General features: G+C 34.9%; 1 protein-coding gene across 4 annotated transcripts in view; it reads right to left on the bottom strand.

Annotated features, from left to right (window-relative positions):
* Window positions 1-20,787, bottom strand: part of KCNT2 (potassium sodium-activated channel subfamily T member 2) — a 221,778-nt gene that overhangs the window by 24,957 nt on the left and 176,034 nt on the right. For all 4 annotated transcript variants that reach the window (XM_088153973.1, XM_088153972.1, XM_088153971.1 and 1 more), the window contains one exon: window positions 13,997-14,108. In XM_088153973.1, the coding sequence (XP_088010099.1) occupies window positions 13,997-14,108 (112 nt within the window). The remainder of the gene's footprint in view (window positions 1-13,996; window positions 14,109-20,787) is intronic.

Genomic DNA, 20,787 nt, shown 5'->3' on the forward strand with positions numbered 1-20,787 from the left:
ATAAGAGCAGTAGCAAAATAACTCCCTCTGCTGTCCTACATTATGCACCTCACTCTTATATCTGAAAATAGTAATACATGGGAAAAGCTGGTTTCCACTCCCAAGAAAGCTGCTGTCTTGCCATGAATCCATTTATCTGGCTCCAGGGTTGTATAGCTTATAAAGCTAGTTCCTCAGGACACCTTTTCTGGACAAAACTTGCTCAATCATCTCACATCCAAAACAGCTATTTCAATATTTTGTGTTGCTTGTACAGTATACAATATATTCCTGTTAGATATGACAGGAGTTGAAGACCAACACACCTGAAGGGCAACAGGCTGGGGAAGACTTCTGTATATTCTCACTACAGAATATAACAACTGGCACTAAAGGGATGATAATGAATTAAATTGCGTCACATCCAGTGCTCGTTAGAAAGAGAGCAGGCACTGGGAGCTCATGAGTAGTGTGAGCAAACAAAAGAATAAATAGGAACATGGAAATAAGAGAGTTGATGAGATGTGGATTTTGAGCAGAGTTCTTTGGCTGACTGTATAAGGCTGTTCATTTTTCTGGCACAGGCTGTACAGGTTTGCTTGTTTGCTCAGCACATGGCTTGAGGGGAGAGACTTACAGTCACAGCTTCCTCATTGATCAGGTGGTCACCTAGGTGAACATTGCTGCATATGATAATAGAGGAGGAATGAGGTAACAAAAGAGTTCTTGGAAGACTCAGACATATGGCAGTGGACAGACCAGTAAACTGGGGCATCCTCAGTTTCCAGGGTTTCCACACTAATGCACAGAGAGTATGAGTAATGAACATGAGGAAAGGAAATATGACTACATATGTATCATAGAAATTTAGAACTTGAAAGAAATAGACCTAGTAAAAATACTCTTTAAAAAAAATTAAAAATCATGACCTTAAATATGAAAGTCTTGTGGAACGCATTCATTAATATTAAAATATGTAAGAAACAAAAACAATTATGAAAATAACCTTCACCAAACAAATAAGAGAAATTGGGAGAGAGATAGCAAGGCATATCAAGAGAACGCCTGGGGAAGGTGAGAAGTAATAATGGAGAACAGAGAGGAAACTCAACTGCTTAAAACATTATTTGTCTCTGTATTGTCTCAGAAAAACAAAGACCCTTCTAACATGACTGAGGAAAGCAGACAGAGAGTAGCTCAAGACTAATACAGATATAGTAAGAACCTACCATGCTTTCTTAAAGAAATGTAAACTTCCAAGAATAGAAACATTATGTCTTAAGGTGTTGAAGGACATGGCAGAGGTGATCTCAGAAGCCCTAATCTTTGGAAGTTTCTGGATAACTGGTTGAAGTGTCAAAATACTGTAGAAAAGCATAGTCCCAACATTCACAAATGGGAGCAGTGGGAACCCTGGAAAGTAAAGACCTGGGTTTAATTTGGTTTAATTTAACTAAATTAAAGGCAGTTTAACATCTGTACTGTGCATGGTACTAGAACACATTGTCAAGCAGCATATCTGTGAGCAATTAGAAAAGATAGCCACCATCACCATACTTGGTCAATACAATTTTCTTTTTGGCCTAATGCTATCCAAGATCTTTACAAATTACCAGGAGTATGGAATGAAAAGAATGTTTATCAAATTTGCAGATGACACCAAACTACTAAGGTCAGTTAATATGTTTGGGGGGTGGGATACAATCCAAAATGACTTAGTCAAGCTTGAATATCAGGCCCAATAGCTCAACAAGATTATGTTCAACTGTATCAAGTGTAAGTTTCTGAATCTAGGTAAGAAAAATCAAATGCTTAGGCACAAGATTGGAGGAACATAGCCTTGTGGCAGAGCATATGAGAAGGATCAAGGAGTACTGGTGGACTATCCGCTGAATATCAGCAATCAGTATTATGAGGCAGATAAAAATTCCAAAGCAATTTTTGGCTATGTGAACAGAAGCAGTATGTTTTGATAATGGGCCCTTGATATTCTGTGCTTTAAAAATAACATAGCGGAACTAATGTGAGTTCAGAAAAAAAAACCCTACCAGGGCGATAAGGGGTCTGGAAATTAAGCCTTAGGAGAAATGGTTAACAGAGTTGAGCATCTTTAGCTTGCACGTGCAAAGACTAGGAAAAGAGATGAAAGCACTCTACAAATAATTAAAAAGGCTATCACTTGCAAGAGGGGGCAGATGTGCTAACTTAAATTAGGACAAGACCCATTGGCTTAAAATTAGAAAAAGAAGATTCAGATTGAATATTAAGAGAAATTTCCTGAAGGTAACACTTGCTAAGTGGTAGAACTGTCTCTCTTGAACAATGATGGACTTCCTTTCATCAGAAGTTTCAGAAGAGGGCTGGATGGCCACTTGTCAGGGAAAGTGTAATGCACTCCTCCACTGATAATAGGGTTGGCTTATATTTTTTATACATTCCTTCCAACTGATGCATTCTATAAAATCAAATATAAGTACATCTCAAATGGAGAATAAACACAATTAGAGAAAGATTGGGTTTCCTGGATTTGAAATTGTATTTCACTGCTTGTTGTTTGGTCTGGATGAAAGAATGGATGTTGCTGAGAAACAAGAGACTTTTACAGTTAGAAGATCATGACCTGAGGTTTGGGTGGCATGGATATTTATGGTATGATAAAGTTAAAATTAATGTGAACTTTAAAAATAATGTTATTAGACATGCCATACTGAGAATATGGAATAGATTCAAACCCAGGATGTGCCCGAAAACACCTTTTGGATCTCAGCTCAAGAAGCGTATTTTAGAAGAGAAATGGTAGATAAAGATAAAAGGTTGACATACTGGGACTTATTGGAAAACTATCAAGGGGAATTTAAAATCAAATCAAGAGAACAATTAATAGCAGAAGGATACAGTTATCAATGGCTTTCCCACTGACAGTTATTTGAAAGATTTAAAATGTATAAAATAACTTATGGTAAGCAACAAAGTAAGTCAGAGGTTGAAATACAATTGTGTACTGATGATGAACATGTAATTGCTAAAATGTACAAACTTTTGTTGAAATTTGGAACAGAGGAAGAATAGGTTAAAGAATGTACAATAAAGTGGGCTAAGTATTTTGGTTATAATATACAGATGGATCAGTGGGAAAATACAGTATGTGGTTAAGAGAGTTGAAATTTATGTTGTGTTATGATCTCAAAGAAAATTTTTATAAAATGCTGCATCGTTGGTACATGACGCACCAGAGAAATTATCTAGAATATATAAAGGTACTTCAAATGTATGCTGGAAATGTGAACAGCATGAAGGGACATTTTATCATGTTTGGTGGACATGTAAAAAAGCTAAAAAAAAAAAAATGGATTCAAATACATACTTTGACACAGAGGATTTTAAAGATCAATATTCAATTGAAGCCAGAATTTTCCCTCTTAAGGGTTAATGGATAAACAGAAAAAAAACCATGAAAGATTATTTCAATATATGATTACTATGGCAAGATTACTATATGCACAGAGATGGAAAGATTTGACACTACCCACTATGGAGGAATGGTTGATGAAGTTCACAGATATTGCTGAAATTGATAAATTGACTTCTTTGATTAGAGAAAAGACACTATCTACATTTACTGGTGACTGGAACCCCCTTATGGACTTTTTGTGTAAAAATGAAAAAAAATGAGTTTGTGATCTATCATTTTGATGATTAGACAGATAAATTATAGAAAGAAGAGTAACATGATATAACTTTAGAGAGAAAGGTTAAAATATATTTGTACTTATAACTGCTGTGAAGAATATTGGAAGCCTCTTCTTTATATATTTTTTCCTTTCTTTTCTATTTTTCCTCAACTTTTTTCCTTTTCTTGCACTTTTTGCTCTTTCTTTGATGTCTTTCTTTTTCTTTTTTCTTCTTACTTTATATTAGTTTATGTTAGTTTTTATCTTCTTAAGTTTTAAGAAATATTAGATAGATAGACAGATAATAAACACAATTAATGAAATTATGAAGAGAACAGCTGGTCACAGCCTGTAACTTTTGCACTGGGAATGAAATTAAATTTGTCCCTCTCATTCAAATACAGTGCATAAGTTCAATATTTTTTTTTCCAATCAATTGACTCACGTACAAAGATCTGGATGGGGTAGGACTCCCCCAGGCAAATTTGGTACGCAGTCTGGGGCTTCTCTTGGACTTGCAGCTCCTGCTTGAGGAGAGAGGGCAGCTGTGGCTAGGAGTGCTTTTGCACAATTACATCTTGTGTACCAGTTGCACCCATTCCTAAATCATGGTCCCTCACAGTCACAGAGGGTCATGTCTTAGTCACCTCCTGATTGGACTACTGGAACACATTCTACGTGGGAGTGCCTCTGAAGAGCATTCAGAAGCTTCAGTTGGTCCAGAACTCAGTGGCATATGCAGTATTGGATGCATCACATAACGCCTCTGGTTCATGAACTGTATTGGCTCCCAATAGGTTTCTGTATGCAATTCAAGGTGCTGGTTGTCACTTTTAAAGCTCTACATGGCATGAAACCAGGTCATGGGACTATCTATCCTATACGGCTTTTGCCTGTCTCACTACATCTGGCAAAGTGGGCATGCTTCAGGTCCTTTAGATAAAGCATCGTCACCTGGTGAGCCATAGGAAGTATGCCTTCTCTGCGTGGCCTCTATCTTCTGGGACAGCATCCCCACTGAGATACTGATCTTGTTGGCTTCCTGGAGGGCTGTGACAATCTGGCTCATCCCTCAGGCATGGGGCCAGGATGTTAATGGAGCTCTGATGGGGGTGGGATTTTGTTTGATATGCTTATAATCTGATTTTTGCAACCCAGTTTCTTTTGAATTGGATTTGTGAAGTTTGGTGCTGTTTTCATTTTTGTTTGCCACCAAGAATTTGCCTGGTAGATGGCCAGCTATATAAATTTAATCAATCAATCAATCAAATAAATAAATCAACTAATAGCCATTCTGAAGTTATTTTAGCACACATTAACATTTGCTTACATATTTAGACTGTAAAACTGATATTTTTAGTTTACCACACATTTTGGAAAAACATTGATTGTTTGATTGATTGATTGATTGATTGATTGATTGATTATGTGCCACTGACTTGCTGTCAACTTTTAGCAACCATATAGATGGATTTTCTCCAGGAAGATCTATCCTAAAATTGGTCCTTCAGGTCTTCCAGTCGTGCACGCATTGCTGCTATAATTGAATCCTTGCTGCTGGTCGTCCTCTTCTCTTTCCTTCCATTTTACACATTATGGACTTTTCCAGAGAGCTAAGTCTTTGCATAATGTGTCCAAAGTATGATAATTTGAGTCTGGTCATTTGTGCCTTGAGTCAGGACTCAGGGTTGATTTGTTCAATTATCCATTTGCTTGTTTCCTTGGCTGTCTATGGTGTTTTCAGGGATCCAAAGTGCAAAAGCATCAATACTCTTTCAATCCTGGTTCTTCAAAGTCCAACTTTTGCTTCCATAGAGTATCACAGGGAAAACCATTATCTGTACAGTTCTGATCTTTGTAAGCCTAGATACTTCCCAGTATCTGAATATCTCTTTCAAGGCCTTCATTGCTACTCTATTTCTTGACCACTGGTTCGTTACTGTTGATAGTGGAACTTAAAAGAAAAAAGCTGTTCACCACTTCAATATCTTCATTGTCAGTTCTAAGACTGTTGCTAATACTTGTTGCCATTAGTTTGAGCTACTTTATATTATATTAATATAATATATTAATATTATATTATATAGCCTTAGTCCCATTTTTTCACTGTGTTCCTTGACTTTCATTAATGGAGCTTGCATTTGCACTTTCAACTATTAGATTGGTGTCTTCAGCATAATGCAGGTTACTGATGTGTTTTTTTTCCTCCAGTTTTAAAACCACACTCAGCTACTTCCAATCCAGCTTCCTTCAATATATACACCATATATAGGCTGAATAAATAAGGGGGAAATATACCACCTTGTTTCACTTCTTTACTGGAACCACTGTTTTGCCATGTTCTGGCCATACTGCGGCTTCTAACTTGTGTATAGGTTTTACATGAGGACAATGAGATGTTCTGGAATCCCCATTTTCCTAAGTACATTCCACAGTTTGACATGATCGACACAATCAAAGGCTTTTTTATAATCAGTGAAGCACACACTGACTTCCTTTTGATATTCTTTGGCTTTCTCAATGATCAAGCATGCACCAACAACGTCATCTCATGTTCCTTGGCCTTTTCTAAAGCTAGCTTGAACATCTGGCATCTCCCTTTCCATGTGGGGCTCTAATCTGCATTGGATGATTCTAAGCATTATTTTGCTAGCATGTGAAATTAGGGATATTGTATTATAGTTTGCATACACTGTTAAATCTTTTTTCTTTGGTATTGGAATGTAGATTGATCTCTTCCAGTATATTGGCCACTGTGCTGTTCTCCAGATTTGCTGGTATAGCTTGGTTAGAACCTTTATTCTTGTGTTGCTTTCCATATTTCTGAAGATATTCCATTGATTCTTGTAGCTTTCCAACTTGGTAATGGCAGGAGTACTCACCTAACTTCATATTCTAGTACTGGAGGTTTTTGTATGCAGAGAATATCTTCTAAGGTATCTTGGATGTCAACATCTCTACTGTACATTTCAGTACATTCCTTCCATCTTTGTTTGATTTTCTTGAAATCAGTTACTATCTGTCCACTGGTGTCCTTTAGCATACCAGTTTGAGGTTGGAACCTCCTTCTGAATTCAGAGATACTTTGGAAGACATTCCTTGTCTTTCTATGTCTGTTTTCATCTTCACTGTCTTTACATATGTTGTATTAATGGGTCTCTGAAATGCTTTGTTAAGTTTGTTCCTGAGGTCGTTGTCTTTCTTGGTTTTGGTTTCTGTTTTCTTCTTGGCAATTTCTATGGTTTGTTCTGACATCCAGTTTGCTTTCTTCTGTTTTTTTTTTTAAATCTTTGGAAGTCTTTTATCATATTCATTCTTAACAACTTATTTAAGTTCATTACATATAGTAGTTCCTCTGGGTCTCTATCAATGAGGTGAAAATAATTACCTACATTAATTTTATGAAAAACCACATAGTATCAAGACTTTCATGTTTCGTTTTACAAGTTACAATAGGAAGCCCCTAAAGAGTTACACAGTTGTATTCAAACTGTGCTTCAGTTAACATTAGAGATAATATAATAAAGTGTAAGCTTTTCTTAGAAACAATCAGGCACACGTATCAATCTTCCAATCTCCACATCAGTCAGCTTTGATAGTAGATACAGGGGACACACTCTCAATGTACATAGATCCACAGTGAGTTTCAATATAAACCTAGCCAGGAGTCTGAATTATACAGTTAACCATAGCCCAGGATCTTCTGCAGCAAAGCAGACTTCCATTATCATTATCATTTAAAAGACATACTTAAATTAGCTTAATTTAAGCATTTAAAATACATACAATTTAAATGGCCTCAGAAATTCTCATCAGAATTTTCTGAATATATATTTTATTAAGAACCACCACATTTTGATAACTATAAATCACAACTCATTAAACTTGATTTCAATAGTTAAGACTTAGCAATTGATATGTAAGTTATTTAATATTTGATAGTACTGAAATTATCTGTTTCATGGTGTATCACAAACATGCTTCAAAAGATAGATTCTCGGAATTGACTCCCAGAAAGGTCGGGGGGAGGGGTGTCAGCCCTTTGAGGTAGTCTGGACAAGAAGCACAAACCATGAGTACTAACACTACCTTTATTGTAAGGTTACAATAACAGAATCTTGCCACTCTGAGAGCACATCTCTCCCCTCCTTTCCTTTCCTTTCCTTTCCTTTCCTTTCCTTTCCTTTCCTTTCCTTTCCTTTCCTTTCCTTTCCTTCCCTTCCTTTCGTGGGAACTAGATAGGGTCCCTTCTGAGATGCTTTCCATGCTCCCATTCCTTCTGTGGACTGAAATGTCTCTTATCTGATGGTGGTTCCTCCTCCTGTCTCTCAAGGATATTCCTATAGACCATTACAGGGGGAGAGATGCAATTTGGGCTAGCCATGGAGGTAACAAAAACAAGGATAGGGCATCTCCCACTGAAATGAAATAACTAGCAGCTGTCTTGGAAACTGCAGCTGGGGTAACCAGATATGGAGCCTCCATGCTTTGTCTAGGTCTGCTACTGGCACATAAGAGACCCTTAACTGTTGAGTGCTGGCCTTCTCTGCTCACTTGTCCCCTCTGAACCTAACTGGCCTAATCAGAGCTTAGTCTGGCTTAGTTGCTGGCAGACTAGTCCCCAACCCATGAGGGTTTGTGAAACTTTGTGATGCTTTCTGCTTAATGGGATAAAGGGGTTATTTGGCCAACAAGGAGGCTGGCCAAAGCATGGAAAATAGATCCAGGTACAAAATCATATCTCTTGTGAATTCAGTTAATAAAACTCAAGTCAGTCCTTTCCCCTAAGGCCAGCAATGTCATCAGATTTCTCCTTGTACATGGTTACTTGTCTCTGCTCTTTATCCATGTGACACACTTACTGATGCCAATGTGGCAAATTTGGGGCCATCTTGTATAATTGTATATATGCTATGTCTAGCAACAGGCCTGGATTTATAGGCATCTTTATAGTGTGTGAGTTTAAGAATGAATTAAAAAACAAAAACAAAAGGAGCTGAAACAAAGCCAGACTGAGACATGGGAAAGGCTGAAAGCGTAGAAAGATGATGGGCATGAATTGAGAGGAGAAAGTAATGGTCAGGAATATCAAAACAATGCAGATAAGGGTCAGGTTCTTTGGGAAGTGCTGACCAGCTCCTGGACAAATAAAGGGAAGCAATCAGTATCAGGAGATCTGCACTAATAAAGCAACATTTTCTTGTGGGAGATAGCAGCCTACAGAATGAACAAGATACTATCCTGGATGGGAGACTATAAAAATCAACAATTGTTCAACAACAATGTCCCAGATTGTTGAGTAGAAAAGTGAAAATACAGCAAGGTAGCAAAGTATTTCTAATAACAATAATAGCTTGTTCCAAACAATCCAAAAACCACAGTAAAGTACAACATCGTCTCAGATATGCACCTGATATGAAAACATATAAACAGGATAGATAAACACTGAAGACAACAGCAGAGGGAACTATAAAAAGAGGCATATATATATATATATATATATATATATATATATATATATATAATTGCAATACTATGTACAAATATAGGCTTAATATGGTTGTATGAATATATACGTGCAAGTATATAAAACTTACTTTGAAAAGCCAAGTGTAATTAACTTTGAAAGAAAAATGTACAAGTCAAAATATTAAAGATAATCCTCCAACAAATACAGTCCAACAACTAACTGCTAAATGTGTTCTGACTTCCATCTTTTCTAGCCTTTATTATTGAAAATGCACGTTTGTACATTGATATAATTTAAAATAGTTTAGATTCTATATGAACATATTATTAGATCAGCACATTGGGACTACAGCAATTCTTAATGACAGTGGTTTTCAAACACTCTAAATTTAGGAAGAAAACTTTTCCCCTTTCTCTATAGTTAAAATTATCCTTTATACATGAAGTCTGGAGACAGTTCTAATGGATATTTCCGAGATACACATTTAGTTCACATAGGGAGTTTCTCATCATTATCATTCTGAACTGAAACAACTCTAATACTTTTATGAGTCCAGACTGTACAGATAAATAAATAGTAGTGTACAAGTTATCATGAAGGAAAGGTTGTTAACTGTGGTCTTTATGAGGAGAACTATGTATGTGCGTGTTTGGTGTGTGTGTGTGTGTATTTTAAGTATTTTGTAAATTGGTATACTGTAAATATTTGATCACTGGAAAGAAATAATATTTTTATATCATACCTAGTATAGAATAGTAATGAATATTAGACCACTGACAATTCATGAAGTATCAGAGATGATCCTATCAAGCTCTTTAAAATATCCTGATATGCCAACAAAGCTGATGCATTTATATTCAAATTGCTAACTTAAAAACTCACATCAACACATTGAATTTCTCTTAGAATATGCAAAACTGACAAATCTAATATCTGCAAATATTAATGTACAGTAACTGACACCATTCTTTTGCTCACTATTAAGAAATTGTCCATATTATTTGGTTGCTATTATAGCAATATTTTAAAGTAAGCAACTTATTACAATAATTGATCAGTACATATAACACAGAGAAGCAGCATATATTTACAAAAATCATGCACCTATAATCAATTTACATACTGATCATGTTTTGGCAGAAAAAATTGCCTTTTGGACATTTAACTCCTTGGAAGAATTTGATATATATTATAGATAATGGGCCTTAGTCATTCCTGGTGTCTTAGCTAAGAGAGATGTGAAACTTTTGAATCACACATTTCTATAATACAAGCAGTGTAATAGCACATGAATTATAAGTTTAATCTTACTGGGACCATGTGAGTAGATACAATCTGCATATGTGAAGCTTCCATCAAGAAGGCTGATGGTAGTACATGAGAAGCACACATATAAATTGTTGGGGATTAAGAAGCTAAAGTGGTAGGTGATTATATTACACATTATATTATTATATTACATTATATTATAAAGCTACAGTAATCTTTTAGAGATGGAGAGGATTCAGGCTGGGAGAAGCAGCTAAATAATTGTTTCTCCCCAGTCTGAATTAGATGAACATCCTAGGTGTAGAATTAGGCAGTTTGGAAAATTCAAGGCAGGTCAAGTTTTTAACAACTGTTTTGAATAAACCCTGATTTAATCCTTTTTGAAGTTGGGGTAGACCTAATCAGCTGCCATGAGTAATTACTTGTTATTTGAAGGTGTGTGTTTTCATAGAAATTTCAAATAAGCAGGTCTATCAATTGTAAAAGGCCAGATTTTACATCAAAGTCTATTTTTGGAAATTATGTCAAAGGCTGAGTTCAGTCAATAAAGGCCCCATGCATTATACCACTGGATTTGGCCATTTTTAAACCACGCAGTATAATATACAGTGTATGTCGATAGCTGATTCTCCTTTCTTGATGCCAGCATACTCATCTTCTAAAATATTTTAAAATTTAATTTACCATAATAATTTCCAGAAGAGATGCCCTTTATAAGTTTACAAATTGTACTTAAAAGTATGATTGGCAGGGTTAGACTTTGTTCCATTCTTATGAATGGAGAAAATAACAGGTAGTATCTCTTCAAGAAACAGGCTATTCTATTCATTTACATTAAACAGCATCTAAAGCTAAGTTTGAACAGTCATCATTTCTTTTAATCAGCTCAGAGGCTATATGATCTCCACCTGGGAATTTGCCATTTTCATTTGGAATATCAGTTTGTGAACTTCAGTAAAAATGACTGGAACCTGTTTAAACAATACATCCAACATTATCTCAGGAACCAGCACAGCATTCCGTTTGACTATATTTTAAGGTGTCTTTCTCAAATTTCAGTTTCAATGTGACAATCTATGTTTTTTTTTCTTTCTTATTTAAAGCATAGTGTAAAGCATTAATAAGAAAGAAAGAAAAAAATATAGACACCAATCCATTGGTAAGGATGGACAGTTATTAATTCTATAAACTCTGATTTTCCAAAAGTGCTTTTTTTGTTAGTACACATTCCCTATCAAATCAATGCTTGGATTTTAAACTTCATTACTAAGAAGGTGTTTTTGTACATGTTGCAACAACTTGGTACAGCTCCTTATGTGGGTTTAAAGTTGTTAGAAAAGACTGAAACTTAAGAATCTCATTTATATTCAATATATTGAAGTGTGCTTCATTTGATCTCTGTTATTTCCATGTCCATAGTGGATTATCATACAGCTCTGTTTTTGAAGTAGGTATGTAATTCACTGGTATTTAACTTCAATGTTACAGTAGCGTGTGGTCTCTGTTGAGCCTGCATCCTATTCTTAGCTACATGATGATTTCAGTAATATTTTGACACAGTAACATAGTTAATTATAATGGCTTCCTGACAAGAGCAGAATATATTCTGTCCTGTTTCATCACTCTCTACCAACTTGCTTGAAATACATATATTAAAGCTGTTAGCTCAAATACTTCTTTTACCTTTAAACTGTTGACTCATCAAATCCCAATATATCATCATAGAAAGGGATATGGTGGAAATAGCTGAATAAAAAGGTCACCAGGTATTGAAGTCTCTTGGTACAATAATCAATGCTTTACAGTGGAAGTGCAATAACTTCAGTATACATATTTCTGATTTGGTGAAAAACCTACTAATCTGCTTATGTTTTCTGCTGGGAGGGGAGAGAATAGATATTAGTAGATCCCTTAAACCCGATAAATACAGCAAGGGCTATCTGGACATTTTTATTAAGTTTGATTATAGAGACTCATAATTTGGTAGATGTAAAAACAGCCAGATCTTCCAAGTAGCTACCCACTGAGATAACCAAAAAAGAAACATAATCATTATTTTCTATTCTGTACACCTGAAGTTTCTTTAGTTTTTATATTTTCAGTAGTGAATCATCTAGCTTAAGAGTACAGTTATAAGAAAATCAATAACAGCAGATTCCAGTGTTAGAACTTTTTTTTTTTTATCCAATACTTCTATCCTTGAGGAGCGGTGACAATATCACAGGACTGTTAAAGTTTGCATTATCCAACTCAGAGGGAAGATTACTGCAATCAATTTGCCTAAAGCAAGTGGAATTTGAAACACTTGTCTTAGTTCCTCCAGCTTAGAAGTTATGTTCTTTTGGACTTCCACCTGCAGTAGCCCAGTAAGATTAGTTTCTTAAAGTTCCAATACTGGCATCTTATAGCACGTGTGCATTATTTGCTGGCCTTGACAGAATTGGGGAAGATATCCTGGACTAGGGAAGTATACTGTACTACTGGCTTCTACAGATTACATGTAGTATTTAGCAAGTTAAACCTCTGCTAGAGAAGGGGTTAACTGGCTACTAATTAAAAAGACTGAAGGCATGACATTAAAATGAAATGTTTTATCATCTTCATCTTCAGTGCCATATGGGAATGTTAAAAGTTAGAAATCTTTTTTTCCCATCCTTTCTTGTGAAGTAGCCACTCTATCATAGTTAGAGCCACGTGCTAATGCTGGCACTTAAATCTTTGAACTACTGAATTTATAATCATAACTGAGATGTCTCCTGTTAGTTATTTTTAGTAATTCTCAGCATTATGTACTTCATTTGCAACATTTAGGTTGTACTATCAATATTATTCTGCAAATTTTATAGAACCTTTTCACTTTCTTTTTGAAAGGAACATGTACCTTTCTGTATGTGGGTGGTGTTCATTGACTCAACAAAGGTTTGTATCAGGACTCAACAAGAATCATGTTATACTTGTCTTGATTATTTTCACTATAAGAACTTATTTTTTCATCATGATTTAAAACAAATACAACAATGGATAGTTTAAACTATATTTAATCCCCCCCTTTTTTTTTTGCTTAGAATTGCTAGCTGTTTGACAATGAGAATTGCTGTAATTGCTGTTGACAAGCATTGCTCTGTGTTTATTTTTACCATTTCAATTTTAGTTTAGTTGTGCTTCCTGACCCTCATTTGCAGTGGGCATGATATTTTGTGTATTTAAATTGGCAGAATTAGTCCTTACAAATTCAGCACAATGATGGGGATTAAAAGATTCTCAGAATAAAGCTGATGACTTTACTAGGGCTAGTGGAGAATCCAGCATACCCAACACTATAACATGATTTACAGATTGCTTTCTTACAATTTCCTCTCTGGGGAAGAAATTGTTACAGATTCATTCTCTGGCACTTTTCTTTTGTTTTCCATCTGTAATTTTCACTAATCTCATCCAGCAGCCTCTTGAATCATATTCATAGGTATTTCACAATTATATCAATAGTTTTAATGATTAAGAATAGAACATTTCTGTGTTATCAATTTCAAGAGCAAATGAGAAAAGTCAACTACATCTGAGAATTAATAAATAACATATTTATTACAATTCATTGAAGTTTTCTTACCTTCTCCAATTTTGATAGAGCAAGAGAATAGCAGTCTTTGGCCCTGAACTGCATGAATCTCATGTTGGCAGGATGAGTTAATTCAGTAATTATGCTCAGACTGGAGAATAACCTGTGTTTTCCCAAGAAGATAATATAGTTATTCTAATAATATCAGGTGGGTAAACATGGTAACATATACAGCCTCTATATTGCTCCAGCTGTATAATTACTTGCAAGGAAATGCCACTTAAAAAAAAAACACACACACAGAAAACCAAGAAGTGGGGAAAAAAAGGAAGAAAGGAAAAAAAAAGAAAAGAAAAATATTTGATGCAAAGATATAATATCAGTAAGTGGACAAAGAAGTTTCAAAAGTTGTACAGTTAGTACTCAGTATTAAGATGAGAAATTAACCATAAAAACCAAAACACATTGTTATTGTTAATAAGAAAAAGGATTTAAAAGATCTTTTTTAATCTTTGAGGTGAATGCCAAAGTCTCCACTATTGTGTTATTCAAAGATACAATTTTTAAAAAAGGAGAAAAAAAGTACTAAAAACATTATGGGTAAATATGTAGTTTCTCACTTCCTCTTTGTTGTATTCCAATTGATATACAATATTTATAAACATTTAAAATATTCATGTATTTCTGATTTCAGTTCTTTGGTCAATTCTTTTTCCCCTTAAAAACCATTCCCTAAATATTGAAATTTGCCTTGCTGTAATATATTTATGGAAGCCATTCTTGCTTAAATTTGGTCAAATTTCTATTATAAATATATGCTCTTAATTATAGCATTACTGTATCTTCTCTAAATTTAAGTCTCCAGTCTGATATTATTGGTAACATATCTCTTTTCCACTGTTCTGCTAAATTTATTCTTGTGACTCCGAACATGTACCTTCATATATTGTGATATTTTATTGATATGTTGAAGTATGCCTAGTAAAAAGAAAATGATTTCATTTCAAACTTTATTTCTAAAATTCTCTGAATAGTGCTGTGTATTTCTTTCCAGTACTTTTATTTATTTTTACATGTCTACCACATGTGGCAAAATGGTCTTTCTGTATCATGGCATTTCCAGCCTTTATTACTATATGATTTGTCTATCCTGGAAATTATAGTCAGAGTTGTATTCTATCTATAAAATATTTTATACCAGTTTTCTCTTAAGTTATAACTTGGTGTAAATTATATAGAATTGTTCCACAGTTCCTCTCTTTGTTGTATTTGCATCCATTTTATCATACAATTTTTGATTTGTTCTGTCCCTGTGTCACATATCTTGATAAGTGGTCTTGATTCTGTATGAGTATTTCAACTTCTGTCATTTTTCTTAGAAGCCCTCCTGGAAATGCCACCTGTTGGCAGAAGCCAACTAATTCTTATAATGGGACAAATGTCATGCAGAGATTCAGAGGAACCATTATACTAAGTTAAAACATATAACATGTATTAACAGTTTAATATGAAAGAGAAATAATTGAATAGTAATTACTGTAACAATGATGAATAATTTGTTTGCAGTAATGGGACAGAACTTCAAACAAGGAAAATATGGAGGAACTAATACATAGATTGTCTGAATTGGCTATAAAATACCTTTACCAATACATAACATTATAACTATAATGAGAACTTAACTTGCAATTATGTATTTTGAAAACATCAGCCAGCACTTTGCACAGACATTCACTGAGAGGTTTTGTTCATTATCTGGAGAGACATTTAAAAGTATTTGTATCAAAGCTCAGATGGATAAGGTCTTTGGGGTAATACGTCTGTACTATGTGTAGAAAGAGAAGAAAATAGGGTTTTGTAACAAGGCAGAAGATGTTGTGATAGTAAGGGGCAATTATTTTGATTAAGGGAAATGCATTTCTGATGCTTATATACTATTTTCCATTTGGTCTGCTCCCCAACCATGGTAATAAAAGTTGTTCTCTAAATAGTAACATCTTTACAAAACAAGAATTTTATAGCAGTACAAGAATACTGAATGAGAATTCAGCAACATTTCCAAAAAGATACTTTTTTCTTTTTTTCCCTGAAGAAGCATGGATTTGGAGTGTCTAAAATAAAGCCTGTTCTACACAGTGAATTGCTAACAGATGATCAAATGAGGCAACTGGAGTTATGAGAAATTGCTATCTAGATTCCCAGGCCATGTTAAAGTACCTAGCCACTATAAATCTATGTTTTTAAAAATCAAATTATTATTATGCTGGGTCTCTTCATCATAATTGCCAAAGCCTCTTCTTTAAAAAACCTTTTTCTTGGATCTTCTTTTACAGTAGTTTCTGAATTATCTCCAGAGAGGCTCAGTATATTCACATTCATTTTATTTTGTATTTAAAAACTCAGATTACATTATGCTAGTATAAGAAACATCAAGATTACATTTATGTTTTCTTACTTATGTATGGATGTATTAAAATATTTTAAAAACTCAAGGCAAATTCCAATAATGTATTTCAGAATTCATAAAGCTATAACGATCTAGCCCAATAAAAAACCAAAATCCAATAAATCATTACAACTAATATCTGCATTATTTACAGTATCTGGCAACCAAATAATGGAGGGTTATTGCTGGACATATTCACATGCTTCTGTAAACTTGTATGTGTACGTATATATGACCAGTTGCTAGGATCTTCCATAGGGTGTAGTGGCTACCAATATTTACACACTCTTCTTCATGTAACAGCCAATTCTAATTTTAAATTAAGAGACATTCACTCAGTGCTGAATAAGTAATTCAAACAAGCAGCCAAGTTCAAGAGGATAAATTCTTCAACCACACTCAACTAAAAGAATAGGCTTCCTTTTCCATTATCAAACATGTCATTTATTAACTATACCAGAAGTTTTGAGCAGATTGTAAATAAGGCATCATATTTTCTCACAGCATTCTGGATTGTCCAAAATTCACTTTATGTATTTACCAGCAGAGTAATGGTTGTGCACCAGAAATGCAATGCAAAGTTCAGGAATCTTTTTCTCTTCCAATCTAATTAATGGAGGAAATTATGCTTTTCTCCTTAATTCAATGAACAGCAGAGCTATTTGAGCCATACCAATCATAGCTCTGTCTTCCTTGGTTGTTCTACCAATTTCTCCCAGTTGGTTCATTTTTTCCAGAACAACAACAACAAAAAAATAGAAAGAAATTCTGAACCAAGGTTTCAGCAGTTTGTTTAATCAAAATGAAGACTACAAATGTACATGTTTAGAAGCATTTCTGGTTCCTCTGTGGCAAATAATTACTGCATTAAATTTCATACTGAACATTTGTGAGCATTTGGGAATCTATCACATTCTGGAAAAAATGCAGTGATATATTTTATAGGAAGTGTCTACATTTTGTCTGTTCTTGAAGTTGAGGACAAGCTGACCCTCTTCTGTGTTTTGTGACTGCTGGCTTGACTATGATACCTGAACAGCTTTCATAATGTGGACACTGGAAGCTCAACGTGTTAGAAAATAAAGGAATAAGACAGGTATCCAACGCAGCATCCTTAAAACACTTAAATCATATTTTTGTGATTATTAACTGTAACAGTAATAATAATATGCCATCTGCATTACGTTTCCGTAAAGAATCAAAGCTCTAAAATAAAGCTAATCAATCACCACACTAACTCCGTACAATTGTAATAAATAAATTGCTGTTTATTAGCTAACACTGCACTCTTGTGGACTTTAAAAACATAAAATGGAGAAGTTTCGCAGGTATTTTATATATAGGAGCAATAAAGGTTAGTATCAGATCATCTGTCTTCTTGCAGATGTATTTGTAGGAGCACATTGCCAATAATGATTTTGAAAACCTAAATGGGAATAGAATGGAATTCTTTACATACTTACTTGGGAGTAAATCCATTGGACTCGATGAAACTATTTCCAATTGTAACATGTGAAAGGTAACTTTAGCTAATCATTACACCTTGATCCTATGATTTTGTTCCAGTGAGTAAACTGAATCTACCTTTAGCTAGTTAGGTGTCATCAAGCTGATTTTGATTCCTGGTGATTGTATGAACAAATGCTAATTATCTTTATTTATTTATCATATTTATCTGACCACCCATCTCACAAAACATGATTCTGGGTGGCATACAATCAGATCTTGAACTATATTTAGTCTTAATTTCTAGCTCTTACAAGGCCAGTTTCAGCAATCTCTTTGATCTTTCTTATTCATTGTCTGGCTTTTCTTCTACTTCCCCCAACCTTATCAAGTGTGTGTGTGTATGGGTGTGTGTGTGTTGTGTGTCCATTGGAGTTGGGTGGCCAATAAATTTAAATAAATAAATAAAGTATATCATGATCTACTTGTACCATATGCCCAAAGTATATGAGTTTCTGCTTGCTGATAATTGTTTCAAGAAAGAAGTCAGCCTTAATGTGGTCTAGGTAATGTAGTCTAATGTAGTCTAATGTGATAGTTGATTGGTTCTTCTTCAGTCCATGGTTCTCTTAGTAACAGTCTCAAAATCCATAATACCTTATTTCTCTTGCTCTTTCACAGCTCTGCATTGCTACTGGAAAGGTAATTCCTTGACTACTTAGATCTTTGTTGTCACTGAAATGTTCTTATTCTTCATGATATTGTCTAAATTTGTCATCTTTAGAATAATCTCCCTTTCATTTCACTAGTCATCTTTATCTGTTCAAAAATTTAAGAAAACAAAAAATCTACCAGCTTTACTTCTATACCATCAATTCTAAAACTACTAAGGTTAACAATATCTGTCTTCTTATATTTTTAACAATGACCTGGATTTTCACTTTCCATTTTCACTTTCTTAATGAGTTCTAAATCATCATCTTTACTTTTGGCTAACAAACTGGTATCATCTACATATCACAAATTGACTGTATTTTGACCTCCTATCTTGATACCAGCTGCCATCTTTCCAATTCTGCCATTCTAACTATATATTTGCTGGGTACATAAAATTGATAGATAGATAGATGGATAGATTTTACGTACACACACACACCAATTCTTGTCTCTCTCACTTCCTTATTCCAAACTACTTCTCTATAATCAGGTGTTCTGACACAACCATTAGCTTTAACATATGTTCCACATTCTGATATGATCTACATCAGGGGTCCTCAAACTTTTTAAACAGGGGCCAGTTCACGGTCCTTCAGAATGTTGGAGGGCTGGACTATAGTTTGAGGAGAGGAGGAGAGCCGCTGGACCCAGCATACCTGTCATGTAGAATAGTCCAGCTCTGCGATCTCCCTCCTCGTGCATCGCCTGCAGCTCCCGACACACCCCGACACTTCTGCTTCTGACAGACAGCAGCGGCAGCCAATCAGGCAGGCGGGCTGGATAAATGACCCTGGCGGGCTGTATCCGGCCCGCGGACTGTACTTTGAGAACCCCTGATCTACATAGTAAAAGCCTTATTGCAATAAATGTAGCAAAGTTAAATTTTTCTTGTGTTTTCTTGCTCTTTCCATTATACATATTATGTGAGTTACCTGATCTTTGTCTCCCTGCCTTTTTTAAAATCTGTCTGTTCATTTGGCATTTCTCTTGCCTTCTTTTTAAATCCTTAAGCAAAACTTTTGAGAACCAGTTTGCTATAGTGGTTAATGCACCGGGCTAGAAACCAGAAGACTGTGAGTTCTAGTCCTGCCTTAGGCATGAAAGCTGGCTAGGTGACTTTGGGCCAGTCACCCTCTCTCAGCTCAAGGAAGAAGGCAAGGGCAAACCATTTCCAAAAAACCTTGCCAAGAAAACTGCAGGGACTAGTCCAGGCAGTCACCAGGAGTTAAAAACTGACGGAACGGAACGGAACGGAACGGAAAGGAAAGGAAAGGAAAGGAAAGGAAAGGAAAGGAAAGGAAAGGAAAGGAAAGGAAAGGAAAGGAAAGGAAAGGAAAACTTTGCTGGGGTGAGAAATTAATGGAAAATAATTAGTTTGGTAATTGGCACATTTTTCTGCATCTCCCTTGTTCAGTATAGATATATGTATCAAACTTTTTCATCACTATTCTTGTTCTGTGGCTGCTGAACTAGAGCTTTAGCACTTTGTTTTAATTCCTCTAATGCCTGCTTATTTTCTAGAAGAATCAGTTCCTGAGTATACCCTCACTTTATATTTTTTTTCCTGTCATTCTAATATCTTGTTTAATAAAGTTTCAATAGCCTATCTTTTAACATCATTTGCCTCCATTACTTCTCTTCCATGATTACTCTTGAACACTCCTACAATTTCTCTGATCATCTCAAAAGCATCTCTCATTATCCTTTCCTTCTTGACATCTTCAGTGGAGATTTTCCTTCCTTTGTCTTTCCTTGGCTATTGTTAACAGCTTGCTCTGAAAGCACTCTTCCTCTTTTAATTTTGGGGATTATTTTTTCTTTTTTGTTTTTCACTATGCCTCATTATTATTTTATGGTCTGTTACCTAATCTGCACCTGGAAGTGTCTTGGCTGACTAGACTGCACTTCTTCACCTCTTTCTGATTAGAAAGAGTGAATTAGTAGCTAATTTGATTCCATGTTGTTCATCTGCTCCTTTGTAGAGTCTTTATTTTTATTGAATCAAACATTAAACAAACAAACATACATACATACATACATATATATCCAAAACTCTATTAACTTGTTTTATGCATTGTTACACTTATTCAAACTAAATCTTCCAATCATTCCAGGCCCTCCCTCTTCTCCAGCTTTCGGATTCTGATCTCTTGTTAGCGACTATGTTCTTTCTAGATCTAGTATCTCTTTCAATTTGCCATAGAATTCCTTAATGGCTTTCTCCATTTTATAT

The sequence above is a fragment of the Python bivittatus genome, unplaced genomic scaffold (assembly GCF_059951505.1).
Source record: "Python bivittatus isolate LINGU-HERP-01145 unplaced genomic scaffold, Pbiv_v1 ctg000700_np1212, whole genome shotgun sequence".
In the NCBI taxonomy this organism is placed as follows: Eukaryota; Metazoa; Chordata; class Lepidosauria; order Squamata; family Pythonidae; genus Python; species Python bivittatus.